The sequence below is a fragment of the Muntiacus reevesi genome, chromosome 2 (genome assembly GCF_963930625.1).
Source record: "Muntiacus reevesi chromosome 2, mMunRee1.1, whole genome shotgun sequence".
Classification (NCBI taxonomy): Eukaryota; Metazoa; Chordata; class Mammalia; order Artiodactyla; family Cervidae; genus Muntiacus; species Muntiacus reevesi.
Window position 1 is genome coordinate 276462032 of NC_089250.1, and position 14445 is coordinate 276476476.

Consider the following 14445-nt stretch of genomic DNA (forward strand, 5'->3'; position numbering starts at 1 on the left):
ACTTACTACTTCTTTCCCTTGCCTCTGACAATGCAGGTGTTTGGCTTTTCTTTCCATTAAGAACTTTTCATCCTCAACTCTACTATGTAACTCCAAGAGTCTGTGACAGAAAAGTAAAGAAAAACAATCATTTACGAAAGATTACACTATGCCTCCATAAAGCTGGGGGAAAAGATAAAAATGATCATTTTACCATGATGAGATGATCCACTTTATCTGTTATTCTTCTCCTTTTCTTAAAGTCTACTTTGTCTGATAGTAATAGAGTTGCCTTAGCTTTCTTGTGTTACTGTTTGCACAGTGCATCTGTTCCCTTCCTTTTACTTCCAACTTACCTCTATCCTAATATTTTAAGTGCAGCACTGGGCATAGTATACAGTCACCTGTCTTTCCTCCCCAGTCATCTCTGCGTTTTTGCTAAAGAGAAGCATGAGGAGGAGCTTTGTATGTGCAGGTTAATGTTTTATTTCTTCCTCCAGTAGCTGCATACATTTTTATACATTCTTTGTGAAATATCATCTTGCTGCACACTTACAAAGCATGCCCTTTTTTGTATGTGTATCATGGCCTGAAAAGAATATTCAAAAATTATACAGCATGAAAATCATTTGTCCACTGGCAATAAATATAGGCCCCTAAATGCATTGCACTTTCATAGTCCATAGAGGCTCAAAGTGCCCCTTGAACCATAGGATTCCTCTAGTTTATGAAGGGATTCCACGTGGCATCTATGTCCTGTGGTTAAGATGATTAAGCACCGCGGATGTTTGGGTGAGGGTCTGGGAGGTGGAGGCTGGCGGCTGTTGCTCATTGTTCTCCTCCAGGCTGTGTCTGATGCCATATCCAAAGTATATGGCAAATCCTAGTAGGGAAAAGAAAAGTGAAAAAGAAAAGACAGTGACAAAGAAAAGTTGGCACTCTTCTCACTTACAAATGCCCAATAGGCCTCCTTTTATGATGTCTGACAGGAGGGGAGAAGTAGTAGGAAGATGATTTGGTTCAGTCCCTCAAGAGGTCTGATTTTCCAAGGAAGCCACTTACCAATCCCCATCCAAATGCCAAATAGGACCCAGGCCCCAGAGGTCATGTGAATCATCAGGTAAATGTTCACAAAGATGCTCACCAGTGGGAAGACAGGCAGAGCAGGGACCTGTGGGCAGAGTCAGTTCATCCCTGAACACAGCCCAGACATCTGAGAGGGAGACGCTGCCCTGTATGGATAGGGCGACCACAATCCTATTCAGACTGTGAGTTCAGTGCCTCCTGAGATTGTGTATGTGAAGCACTGAGTGTGGATCAGAGAAGGGTCCATGGGTTTTAGCAACTCCCCTTATTCCTTGAGCCGACAAAGATGTTCAGACCTCAAAGGAGGCTGACTTCACTCACTCAAGGTGGACACTCTGAGCACATAAGGTCACCTACCCTGAACATAAGAGGATTGGGGTTCTGGGGCTGCCTCCAGGTGATGACCGTGACCCCAGTGATGAGCAGCAGCAGCAGCACAGCCACTGTTGTGAGCCCGGGGTCTCCAGAGAACATCTGGCTGGGCCTCTGGACCAGGATCAGGCTCAGGATGGCCAGCAGAACTGCAAGGGTCAAGGTGGAGAAGAACAGGCTGGACCCAGAAGACAAAGACGTCAGGACCTCAGATCACACCCATCTCTGAAACTGCCCATCTCATGAAGGGCCATCCTATCTCAAAGATTCTTCCCCACACAATCTGCCCTCCCTGTATTGTTAATTTCAGAATACAACCAATGAAAAGTCCCACCACTCACCAAGCAGGAAGGCACACCAATAGACAATCTGCCCAGATTTCAGAGTGGGGATGGTGTTACTGGGGCACCAGAGAGTCTTTAGAATGTTTGAGGATCTTGCTTCAGGCCCAGGTTCAAAACGACTTGCTTCTAGCACAGAAATATTAATTTCCTCCTCTGTTGCCTCATTTTCACTTAAGTTCTGGTCTTGCTGATACGTGAAGTAGAAATATTAAGCCAATATTCATAACAGCCCCTACTCATCCAACTTCAGACAGTCTAATGTATCTCTTTTCCAACTTAATGATAGCAGGACATTTGAAAGGCAGAAAAGGATTACCTCCCCGTCAATCTTGGACAAGTCAAGGAACTTCCCCTGCGCCCCACCCCAGTCAAACTATACTGGAGTCTCACCTGAGGACAAGGACAGAAAATGCTACCAGGGAGTAAGCGAGCAACATCACAGTTGACACGAGGTCTATAAGATCACCAAGCTCAAAGAGTAAAGTCATGACCCCTGGAATGAGGGAACAAACAAGATGGATGGAGAGAGTGAGAAACCGGAGCAAATATACAGGCTTAGAAAATTGATCAAGGACAGAGTGGATTTTTTTTTCCTTAACCTGTAAGACTTCCAGCAAATATGATGGCCAGGATGGGGGTGCCTGTGCGTGAATAGATCCGAGCAAGTCCCTGGAAAAGGAGCCCATCCTCTGCCATTGCATAGATCAGCCAAGGCATGGGGAACATGGTACCCAGGAGACTGGAAAAGAAAATGGAAACACACATGAGGACGTGGAGAAACAGGGCAGAGAATGGCTTCTGCTCCTTAGTCTACAAGGGGCAAGATACCCTTCCCTCTTGTCTCTCAATCCCAAGGGCTGGGATACCCGAGCATCTGACAGTAGACAGGGAGAAAAAAAAAGACACCGACCTGGATGTAAGAGCACAGAGGGCGCCAACAGCCACAGCGTATCTGGCAGGGCCCCACCCAATGTGGAGAAAAGCCTGCGGCAAGGGGCTCTCAAGCTGAATCTGGTAGTAGGGCACCATGAGGGTGAGTGCCGCCGAGACACCAAAACATGCCAAAAAGCAGATGGAGATTGTGATCATGATGCTGAATGGGATGGAATGCTGAGGATTTGGGATTTCACCCCCTGCAAGATGGGTGCAGTGTTGAGTCAAGAAAGACACTGGAATGAAAGCACAAAATCCCCTTCCTTCTTGCACCTCCAAAAGCAGTCTAACCTTCTTCCAACCCCTACACTCAAGGACAGCCCTACCTGCCCAGACCCTCGATAGGGCACACAGTGACCACGTTACCTGTAGTAGCAATGACATCAAAGCCAACAAAGGCGTCGAAACATGTCACCGCTCCATGAAGAATCCCTTCAAAGCCAAAGGGCACAAACCCTCCAGAACCCAGAGGGCCCAAGCTATGGTGAGAGAAGGAACAAGAAAGAAGGTGGGTGAGGTGAGTTCAGTCACCTCTTCTGGGCTCCTCCTTCAATACCACAAGTGATGGGCTCCAGGACTCCCATCCCCTGGACCCATCAGCCCAGGTCTCTTTAGTCTCCACCATATTCCCAGCTCTGCACCATCCACATGCAAGAGTTGGCCAAGAGGACCCTCCTAACCTAGAGATGTCACTGTATCCAGACGTGTTCAGTGTGTAGTCCTGATTCGTGAGCTTCCAGTTGTGCAGGTCTCCCTTAATGAAGCCAGAGAGGATGATGAAGATGAGAACCAAGACACTGATGCCTGTGAACACTTTGTAAAGCAGGGTTGACTCAGAAGCTCCCAGAACCTGTAGTCCTGTGGGAAGGATGGAATATGAGACATCCAAAATAACCAAATCCATAGACACAGAAAGGAAACTAGAGGTTGCAGGGGCTGGGGTTTGGGCATTAGTAGCAGGTGGATGGTGACTGCTCAGCGGGTACAGGGTTTCCTTTTGTTGTGATGAAATGTTTGGAACTAGATGGAGGTGATGGTTACACAGCACTGTGAATGTAATAAAAGTCCCACAGAACTGAACACTTGCAAATGGCTAATTTCTTATTGTGGCAGTCATCTCATAGTAGACAAGCCTATCAAATCATCACTTTCCTTATCTTAAAATTATATACTCATATAACAATCATACCTCAGTAAACTGGGTGAGTATAGTAAAATGGTTAATTTTATTTTGTGTGAATTTCCTCTGAATTAAACAAGCATCTTCAGTGTCAATACAAGGAAGAAACTTGCAAGCCTAAGTAATGATTGTCAGATGGGGGGTGACTTTGTCTCTGAAGAGACTTCTGGCAATATCTTGAGGCATTCTGACTGTCATACTCTGGGTGGAGGGCATCAATTTCTCTAGTGAGTAAAGGCAAGCGGTGGCTTCCCTGGTGGCTCAGTGGTGAAGAATCCACCTGCCAATGCAGGAGATTCAGGTTTGATCCTGGGGTCGGGAAGATCCCCTGGAGAAGGAAATGGCAACCCACTCCAGTATTCTTGCCTGGAAAATCCTGTGGACAGAGGGACCTGGTGGGCTACACTCCATGGGGTGGCAAAGAGTCAGATAGTGACTTACCAACTAAACAATGAAGACCAGGGCTGCCACTCAGAATCTGACAACAACTGAAAGCAAAACCTACAATGAACAGGATAGCCCCTACACTAAAGAATAATTCAACCCAGAATGTCAATACTGCCAAGGGTCGAAACAATGGTCTATGCTTTGCCTTCCTGTCTCTCTTATCTCAGACACTTCATTCCAGCCCTAAGCCTCCCACCATCTGGAACCCCAAGCCTTTTGTACCCAGCTCCCCTTCCACACCCCACTCTCTCCATTTTAGCTCTGACCTCAGTCTCACCTGTGAGCAGCAGCACCAGGACAAAGGCAAAAAAAGTCTACATAGGTGACCAGGAAGTAGGGCACGTTCAGAGAGAACGTCTCCTGGAACGCCCGAGAGATGTGGTTCCCAATCAGGCTGTCAAAGGCCATGCTCCAGGCTCTGGCCTCACAGGCAGTCGCTATAGCAACAAAAGATGAAGACTCATTGACAAACACAAATTTCACCCCGACCTTGTACCATGCGATGTATTTGGGGGGAAAGACAGAGAGAAAATTCCTAATCTCAGAATGTTTCTCTTTATGGCGTGGAGAGAGTAGACCCAGATTATTCACAGAACAGGTCAACTATTTAATATGTTAGGAGGAGATAAGAGGAAACAGCTGAGCAGAGACGTCACTACGTTGAGGGGAGGAGCCTGTGGGACATGCCTTCCTCTCACCCACTCCCTACAGGTCCCTTTCCTTCTCGGTTCTAGCTCCCATCATTTCAGGAAAGCAGCGTAGACCCAAGTAGAATAAAGCTTCTAGCTATGAAGTTCCTCTCCCATTACCCACTTCACTCCACAAGGTGGATAATAAAGACCTCATGAATCAGCAACACTCCAATTCCCCTCTGAATTTTCTGGCCTTAAGCCCCACCTTCCTGCACCCCATCATCTCTCCCGTGACAAAGGACAGGATGAGGTCCCAGCCAATGATGAAGGCGCACAGTTCTCCCACGGTGACGTTGCTGTAGAGATACGCAGAACCGGGGCGTGGTACCCAGGCTGCCAACTCCGCATAGCAGAAGCCAGAAAAAAGAGTAGACAGGCCAGCTAGCAAAAAGCAGATGACAGTCACTGGTCCAGCCTTGTACACAGCCACTTCTCCAACCAAGATGTACACACCAGCTCCCAGGGTGCTGTCCACACCCAAGGCCACCAGGTCCAGAGTGTTCAGATGACCAGCCTTGGGCCTCTCAAACCCTTCCCTGGGCTCCAGTAGCTGCCTGCCGACCAGTTTCTGACCAAATTTGTGAACATCCTGACACAACGTCCTAGATAAAATTGAGGAGGGTCAGACCTGCTGAGAAAATGACACAGCAAGCCGTCAAGAAAGTCCGTGTGCCCTTGACCCTGGGAGTCCAGTTCTAGGGAGCAGGGGAGTGATGGGGAGCAGGTGAAAAAAAGACACATTGACAAGTTCCCTGTCTCTGAGATTTGGTTTCTTAAACATCTGTTCAGTTCAGTTCAGTCACTAACTTTTGTCCAACTCTGCAACTCCATGGACTGCATGGATGTCAGGCTTTCCTGTTCATCACTATCTGCCAGAGTTTGCTCACACTCATATCCATCGACTCGCTGATGCCATCCAACCATCCCATCCTCTGTCATCCTCTTCTCCTCCTGCCCTCAATCTTCCCAGCATCAGAGTCTTTCAAATGAGTCAGCTCTTCGCATCAGGTACCCAAAGTGTTGGAGCTTCAGCATCTTTAAATATATTTCAAATCATATATTATTATTATATACCAGACATGTTGTTTAAAGAGAAGTGTGGCGGGGGGGGTGTGGAGCAGAATTTCCACTCTAAAATGTGCCACTCTGGCTTGTAGATTGTTTTGAACTGAAGGCAATTAAGATGCTGCATCCTAAAGAAAAGCCTTCTTTAGCTTCTCCCTTCTTGGCTGAAAATAGTTTAGATCATGGGACCTTTGTCAGAAAAAAAGAGCTGTTATGACATAATTTCTTGTCTTTGAGATACTTGTCAGCATGAAAGGGTAAAGATTTGTTTACCAATCATTTGCAGTTCCCATCTTCTGAAACTGAGTGGGGGTGATCTCAAAGAGAGAGAGAACCATGAGTGGGGGCTGGAAGCAAAGTCTTAGTTCTCTGCTCAGGAATTGGACCTGGGGGGCCTGGATGAAAACCAGGAATTCTAGCCACTCATCCACCAGGGGCTAGAGGCTAGAAACAAGGTTTCCCTGGCTCTTGCCTGCATTGAAAAATGCATTTCTCAAGGAGGCAAAATGGTTTTTTAAAAAAGTGTATTATCAGAGACACAGCACAACAAAGAGGAAAGCACAGACAGAAGCTGTTTCGTTAAGACAGAAGTAAGGCAGAGATACACACCTGGAGAGAAAGGGTGTGGACATCCTCCCTAAAGTAGTGGAGCCCCTTAAAGAGGCAGTTAAATCAAAGCTTCCCCCGTAGCTCAGTGATAAATATCCACCTGCCAATAGCGGAGACACAGGTTCCATCCCTGGTCCTGGAAGGTCCCACATGCCATGTGGCAGCTAAGTTCATGTGTCATGACAGTCGAACCTGTGATCTCAGACCCAGGAACCGCAGCACCTAGGGAGGCCAGAGAGCCCTAGAGCCCGTGATCCACAGCAAGAGAAGTCACCACAGTGAGAAGTCAGAGCGCGGCAACTGGAGACTCGCCGCTGCTCTCTGCAACTAGAGAACAGTCTGCAGAGCAGCGAGATCCATCAGAGCCAAAATAAACAGATAAATAAAACAAGTTTTTGAAAAGAGACAGCTGAATCATTCATATAGGGCATTTCTTCCAGTTTCATCTACCATTAGCCAATTAGGTCCTGATCTGCTCTAGGACCCTCACCAACATGTGTGTGTAACTTTCTCCAAGATAAGTCCCAGCCCAGCAGCCTCTGAATGTCCTTGGCATCACCTATTATGCAATGGTGCCCCCCTCTTTTTGACCCCCAAGGAGCCTTTCTGCACATGTGCAGTGTCTCCCTTGCCACAACTTTCCTACTATATTCCAAAATATTCCCTTTATCGCTTCAAGTAGCTTTAAGGATCTTTCAAGTAGAATCCTCAGCCCTCAAAACCTTAACCTATATGGAAAACCAAGAAGAAAACAATTGCGAACCATTGGTCACATTAGCAATTTTTGATTGGCAAACTTAAGATCAAATTCCATAGCTTGCATTTTCCCAAATTGCAATTTCTTTTCCCAATATAATACAAAACATGTGCAATAAACCCAAGATTTTTAGATTTGCTCTCCCAAGAAGACAAAAGAAGGTAAATGTAGATTTCTTCAGCGATCCATGTTCCAGTATTTTATCTTAAAAATAATTTAGACAGTTAATGAGTTATTATTTGACTTGATTTAGTAAAACTCTGTAGTTCCAGGTTACCAAAACTCTGGAAAAGCTAAAACATAATTATATCCAAAGTGTTCACTCAAAAGCTTTTATCATTCAGTTCAGTTCAGTTGCTCAGTCGTGTCTGACTCTTTGCGACCCCATGAACCACAGCATGCCAGGCCTCCCTATCCATCACCAACTCCCAGAGTCCACACAAACCCATGTCCATCAAGTCGGTGATGCCATCCAGCCATCTCATCCACTGTCGTCTCCTTCTCCTCTTGCCCCCAATCCCTCCCAGCATCAGGGTCTTTTCTAATGAGTCAACTCTTCACATGAGGCGGCCAAAGTATTGGAGTTTCAGCTTCAGCATCAGTCCTTCCAATGAACACCCAGGACTGATCTCCTTTAGGATGGACTGGTCGGATCTCCTCGCAGTCCAAGGGACTCTCAAGAGTCTTCTCCAACACCACAGTTCAAAGGCATCAATTTTTCAGTGCTCAATTTTCTTCACCATCCAACTCTCACATCTACACATGAGCACTGAAAAAACCATAGCCTTGACTAGACAGGTCTTTGTTGGCAAACTAATGTCTCTGCTTTTTAATATGCTATCCAGGTTGGTCATAACTTTCCTTTCAAGGAGTAAGCATCTTAATTTCATGGCTGCAATCACAATCTGCAGTGACTTTGGAGCCCAAAAACAAAAAGTCTAACCCTATTTCCACCGTTTCCTCATCTATTTGCCATGAAGTGATTGGACCGGATGCCATGATCTTAGTTTTCTGAAAGTTGAGCTTTAAGCCAACTGTTTCACTCTCCTCCTTCACTTTCATCAAGAGGCTTTTTAGTTCCTCTTCACTTTCTGCCATAAGGGTGGTGTCATCTGCATATCTGAGGTTATTGATATTTCTCCCAGCAATTTTGATACCAAGTTAATTTTTTGCTGACAAATGTTGTAACATACATGGCTTAAATTTGGTGACATTCAACCCATCCAGGTACAATAAAAGTATTGTATTTAATACTAATGACTCTAAAGATATATTAACAATGATTAATATGACTCTAAAGGCATCTGGCGCCATCACTTCACGGGAAATAGATGGGGAAACAGTGGAAACAGTGTCAGACTTTATTTTCGGGGGATCCAAAATCACTGCAGATGGTGATTGCAGCCATGAAATTAAAGGACGCTTACTCCTTTGAAGGAAAGTTATGACCAACCTAGACAGCACATTAAAAAGCAGAGACATTACTTTGTCAACAAAGATCCGTCTAGTCAAGGCTATGGTTTTCCCAGTACTCATGTATGGATGTGAGAGTTGGACTGTGAAAAAGTTGAGCGTTGAAAAATTGACATTTTTGAGCTGTGGTGTTGGAGAAGACTCTTGAGAGTCCCTTGGACTGCAAGGAGATCCAACCAGTCCATCCTAAAGGAGATCAGTCCTGGGTGTTCATTGGAAGGACTGATGCTGAAGCTGAAGCTCCAATACTTTGGCCACCTCATGCAAAGAGTTGACTCATTAGAAAAGACCCTGATGCTGGGAGGGATTGGGGGCAGGAGGAGAAGGGGATGAGAGAGGATGAGATGGCTGGATAGCATCACCGACTCGACGGACATGAATTTGAGTAAACTCCGGGAGTTTGTGAGGGACCAAGAGGCATGGCGTGCTGCAGTTCATGGGGTTGCAAAGAGTCAGACACGACTGAGCGACTGAACTGAACTGAACTGAACTGAACTGAAAGTCCATAATGAGACTTTAACTTTCTTATCTGATATTTAACACTGAATATTTCCCGGATCATGTGAACCTAAAATTCATTTAGTTTAATGTCTCTTATTTTTAGAATTGTTTGATTTACAAGTGTTTACTTTTCCTTAAGCCAATTTAATAGAGCTCCTTTACAAATTAATCTCAAAAATTCAAAACAAAGACAAATACTGAGACATACATACATCCAGATAAATATGGATCTTACAGCTTCATTTTCTAAACTTAGTCATGAATCAGGTATTATAAAACTCACTGGTTTATAGACAGCAGTTTTAATAAGGATAAGTTTAAAAGACTTCCTTTCCATTTCCCCCTCAGTCTCAGGAACTGGAGATTATTAGGCTAGATAAGAGAAATGTACCTGAGAGTGCTGATCTTAAGGCACAGAGAAAGTCATGTTCTTCTAGCAGAACTTGTTCTCTCAGTGTCAGAATTCTGGAAGAAAAAAAATGGTATTTTAAAAATTAACATTCTCTAATTGCACATGCACAAAGAATCAGTTTGTTTGTTTTTGTTTGGGGAGGTTGTTTTTGTTCTTTGGGGTTTTATATTCCCCCCAATTTCAAAAGGTTTTATCTTAGCCAGTTTTCTCTGGAGTCCAGAGAATTTTGTGGCCATGACATGTCATAATAAAATGTCATCTTTCTCTTCTCTAGTCAAAGTTTTTTTTTTTTTTTTTTTTTTTTTTTTTAATGGATCTAGTCAAAGTTTTATAGCTAAAACTTAGACGAGATAGTGCTCAAATTGGCCCAGATAAGAATGGCAGGCTGGCTGATAAAATGCTGTCCCAGCAGGGATCATCCCCCTGGGGAGATGGGGTCTTAGTTTGATCAGATGAGGGGGAACGAGATGGCGGAGGAGCAGGTGGACGTGGAGTTCCTCTCTCTCCAGAGGTACATCAGGAAGACACCTTCAGACACGGGAGATCTTGCAGAACGGCAGCTGAGAGCAGGCAGGAGCACCTGGCCACCGGAGAGGAATATACAGAACCACACAAAACTCAGTGGAGTGAAGGAAGTGGGAGGACAAGAGGAGAGTTAGTAGGACTAGACCTGCCCTCGGAGGGTGGGGGGACAGAAGCAGGGGTCTGATCTCCACGTGTGCGCCCTTGGAGGGTGAGGAAACTGTTCAGAAGACAGAGGAAAAGCACTCGAGGCTGAGGGTGAAGCAGCTGATCTGTGAGAGTCTGAATGGAATGAGAATCACAGGGACAATCCTTGCCACAGCCATACGTGTCCTGGAGAGGGACGCAAGGACGCAAGTCCCCTGGAAGGCGCAGGGCAGGGAGCTGGAGCGCAGGGATTGTGGAGCGATCCCAGCTGTTGACTGCTATCCCAGCTGTTGGCTGCAGGGAGATGCCGGCCAGAGGGGATGTGGGGGAGGAGGTGGCAGTGGGAAATGCCTGTGCAGGAATCCCGGGCAGCCTGGAGGCAGGGCGATCCTGCTGAGTCACTCACAAGGGTGGAAACGATCGCTGTAGCCTCTCTGTCCCCACACGTCAGCCCTGGACAGCAAATTCCCCAGAGAGAGGCTGGCCTGTTACTGCCTTTACAGGGGAGGGATCCAGGAGTAGTAGAGAGGGACCGGCCACAGAGGCGCTCCGAGAGTAGCTGCCAGAGGCCAGGACGAGACGCTGGGGGAACCAGAGCTCCCTCGGCTGAGACAGCTGGGGTCCCTGCACACTCGGCGCCCCCAGAGTTGCCACGATCAGAGCAGCTGTGCCACCCCCACGCTGGATCCTCACTGGGGCAGAGCTGCCAGGGGCTAAAAAAAGCCCTTTCCTGCGGCCCTAGCCGCCAGTTCCCCTGAGCACCTGGTGCCCCGGGCCCTGCCACCCCAGCAGCTGTACCCCCCGCACCCCGTCCTCCCTGGGGCAGACCCACGCCCTCCAGGGCAGCCTCAGCAGCAAAGCCCTGTGGACGACTCACAGGCAGAGGTGGAGACCAAGCCACAGCTGAAACCCAGGGGCAGTGCGGCTGAGGAGGAGAACTCAGAACCTTCCCACCTGCTGCACAAGTTGCAGATTGAAGCCACTCGATCAAGGAGCAGACTCTGTGTCTCTGAACATATGAAAGGACACCGAGCGCTCCCGCAGAAGAAAACACACAGCTCTGGCAGCTGTGGACCGTGGAGGCAAGAACAGGCAGGAGTAGGACCAGATTAGAGTCTGAGCTGCCCAGGCAGCAGGGCCAGAGACCAGCGCAGTGTTGGAGGGCATCCCGGGGAGGCGAGGTGCATGGAGACTCCCAGCGACATAAAGGAAGGTGACAGCTGGGATCCAAGAAAAACTTTTAGCATTCTTATATTTTGACTTGTTTTCTAGTTGCTTCTGGATTTTTTCCCCCATTCTGTTGCTGTAATAGTTGATTTTATTAGTACTATTGTATCTACTTAGCTTTTGAGAATGTCCCCTCCCAGGGAGAATTTTTTTCTATCACACTTTTTATTTCCTGTTTATACTTGTGCCTCTATGTTGGACTTCTATGGTTCTATGGGGTTTTCCTTTTTAATTCTTAAAGTTTTAAATTTTATTATTTTTTTTCTACTTTTTCTTTGGCTTTTCTTATTGCTAGTTTCCTGTTGTAGTTATTCCTTAATATGTATAAATCTTTGTCTACCTCTGCTTAACTTTGCTTCTTCTATTCTTTCTTCCTCTTCTTTCTTTTTCTTACGATGCTTGTTAGCTTGATTTGTTTCTATACTTTATTCCCCAGTTGGCACCTTGACTTGGTTTTATTTTCCAGTTTGTACTTTAGTTAATTTTGTTTTTAAATGGCGGCTATCATTTTTGCTTCCCTTTGTGTGCTGGGCCCATCTCTTGTACTTTATTTATTTATTTATTGACTGTTTTTGTTTGTTTCTGGGGGTGTGTGTGTGTATATATTCTCTTGTTTTTATTTGTTGATCAAAACAGTCTGAAGGAGTAAGGGAACTTGTAGAAATGGGAAATCTTGATTTCCCCCTAAGAGTTTGAAGAAGATTGAAGGGGATCATTTAGAATGTGGGAGAGGTAACCTCCATCCATATCCCCATACTTTGGCACTGAAGACCTAATTGCAGGATAGTATTATAATCTCAATTCAGCTCAGTCACTTGGTCTTGTCTGAATCTTTGCAACCCCAGGGACTGCAGATCGCCAGGCCTCCCTGTCCATCACCAACTCCCAGAGTCTACTCAAATCATGTCCATTCAGTCAATGATGCCATCCAACCATCTCATCCGCTGTCAACCCCTTCTCCTCCCACCTTCAATCTTTCCCAGCATCAGGGTCTTTTCAAATGAGTCAGCTCTTCACCTCAGGTGGCCAAAGTATTGGAGTTTCAGCTTCAACATCAGTCATTCCAATGAATGTTCAGGACTGATTTCCTTTACGATGGACTTGTTGGTTCTCCTTGCAGTTCAAGGGGCTCTCAAGAGTATTCTCCAATACCACAGTTCAAAGGCATCAGTTCTATGGTGCTCGGCTTTCTTTATAGTCCAACTGTCACAACCATACCAGACTACCGGAAAAACCATGGCTTTGACTAGATGGACCTTTGCTGGCAAAGTAATGTCTCTGCTTTTAACTATGCTGTCTAGGTTGGTTATAGCTTTTCTTCCAAGGAGCAAGCACCTTTAAATTTCATGGCTGCAGTCACCATCTGCAGTGATTTTGGAGCCCCCAAAATAAAGCCTCTCACTGTTTCCACTGTTTCCCCATCTATTTACCATGAAGTGACGGGAACAGATGCCATGATCTTAGTTTTCTAAATGTTGAGCTAAGCCAATTTTTTCATTCTCCTCTTTCACTTTCATCAAGAGGTTCTTTAGTTCTTCTTCACTGTCTGCCATAAGGGTGGTGTCATCTGCATATCTGAGGTTATTGCTATTTCTCCCAGCAATCTTGATTCCAGCTTGTGTTTCATCCAGCCCAGCGTTTCTCATGATGTACTCTGCATATAAGTTAAGTAAGCAGGGTGACAATATACAGCCTTGACGTACTCCTTTCCCAATTCAGAACCAGTCTGTTGTTCCATGTTCAGTTCTAACTGTTGCTTCCTGACCTGCATACAGGTTTCTTGGGAGGCAAGTCAGGTGGTCTGGTACTTCTATCTCTTTAAGAATTTTCCACAGTTTGTTGTGATCCACGCAGTTAAAGGCTTTGGCATAGTCAATAAAGCAGAAGTAGATGTTTTTCTGGAACTCTCTTGCTTTTTTGATGATCCAGCAGATGTTGGCAATTTGATCTCTGATTCCCCTGCCTTTTCTAAATCCAGCTTGAACATCTGGAAGTTCACGGTTCATGTACTGTTGAAGCCTGGCTTGGAGAATTTTGAGCATTATTTTGCTAGTGTATGAGATGAGTGCAATGTGCAGTAGTTTGAGCATTCTTTGGCATTGCCTTTATTTAAGTGTAACTCTTTTTAAAATTTTTATTTGTTTATTTACGTGGCTCTGCAGGGTCCCTTTTGTGGTATGTGAAATCACAGTTCCCTGGCCAGGGCTCGAAGCCATCCCCCCTGCATTGGGAGCCCAGAGTCTTGTCCACTGAACCATCAGAAAAGCCCCTAAAGTATAACTCTTGACATACTACACCGTTACCTGAGTTTCCTTCCCATGAGGCAATCTCTAGTTCTTATTGGAAATAAGTACAAGAAGGTGCTTCTTATGTGTCAGCTAATATTTCTTCCTCTAATTTCCAGTTACATCATAGTACTTTCTTTGTGAAGATTCATCTTACTGCACACTTATGAAGCATGCAATTTTCTGTAGGCATATTAAGCTTTAAAAAGTTTACTTAAAAATTATACAATAGCAAAGTCATTTTGCCCACTGGCAACAAATACTAAATACTTATACTAAATACTAAATGCTTTCCACCTTCACAGTCCATCGAGGCTCAAAGTGCACCTTGAACCAGCAGATACTTCCAGGACATGGGGGGTCCCACACAGCATCTATTTCCTGTGGCTAAGATGCTTCATCACTAGGGCTGTT

General features: G+C 45.6%; 1 protein-coding gene across 1 annotated transcript; it reads right to left on the reverse strand.

Moving 5' to 3' along the window:
- Positions 1-636: 636 nt before the first annotated feature.
- On the reverse strand, positions 637-6730 carry LOC136157657 (cationic amino acid transporter 3-like). Its single transcript, XM_065919472.1, is given in 13 exon segments — positions 637-862; positions 1042-1150; positions 1423-1586; positions 1779-1975; positions 2172-2274; positions 2381-2520; positions 2692-2914; positions 3081-3193; positions 3395-3572; positions 4619-4652; positions 4654-4777; positions 5261-5635; positions 6708-6730. Coding segments are annotated over 13 exon segments (1917 nt in total). The 3' UTR covers positions 637-728.
- Positions 6731-14445: the final 7715 nt, after the last annotated feature.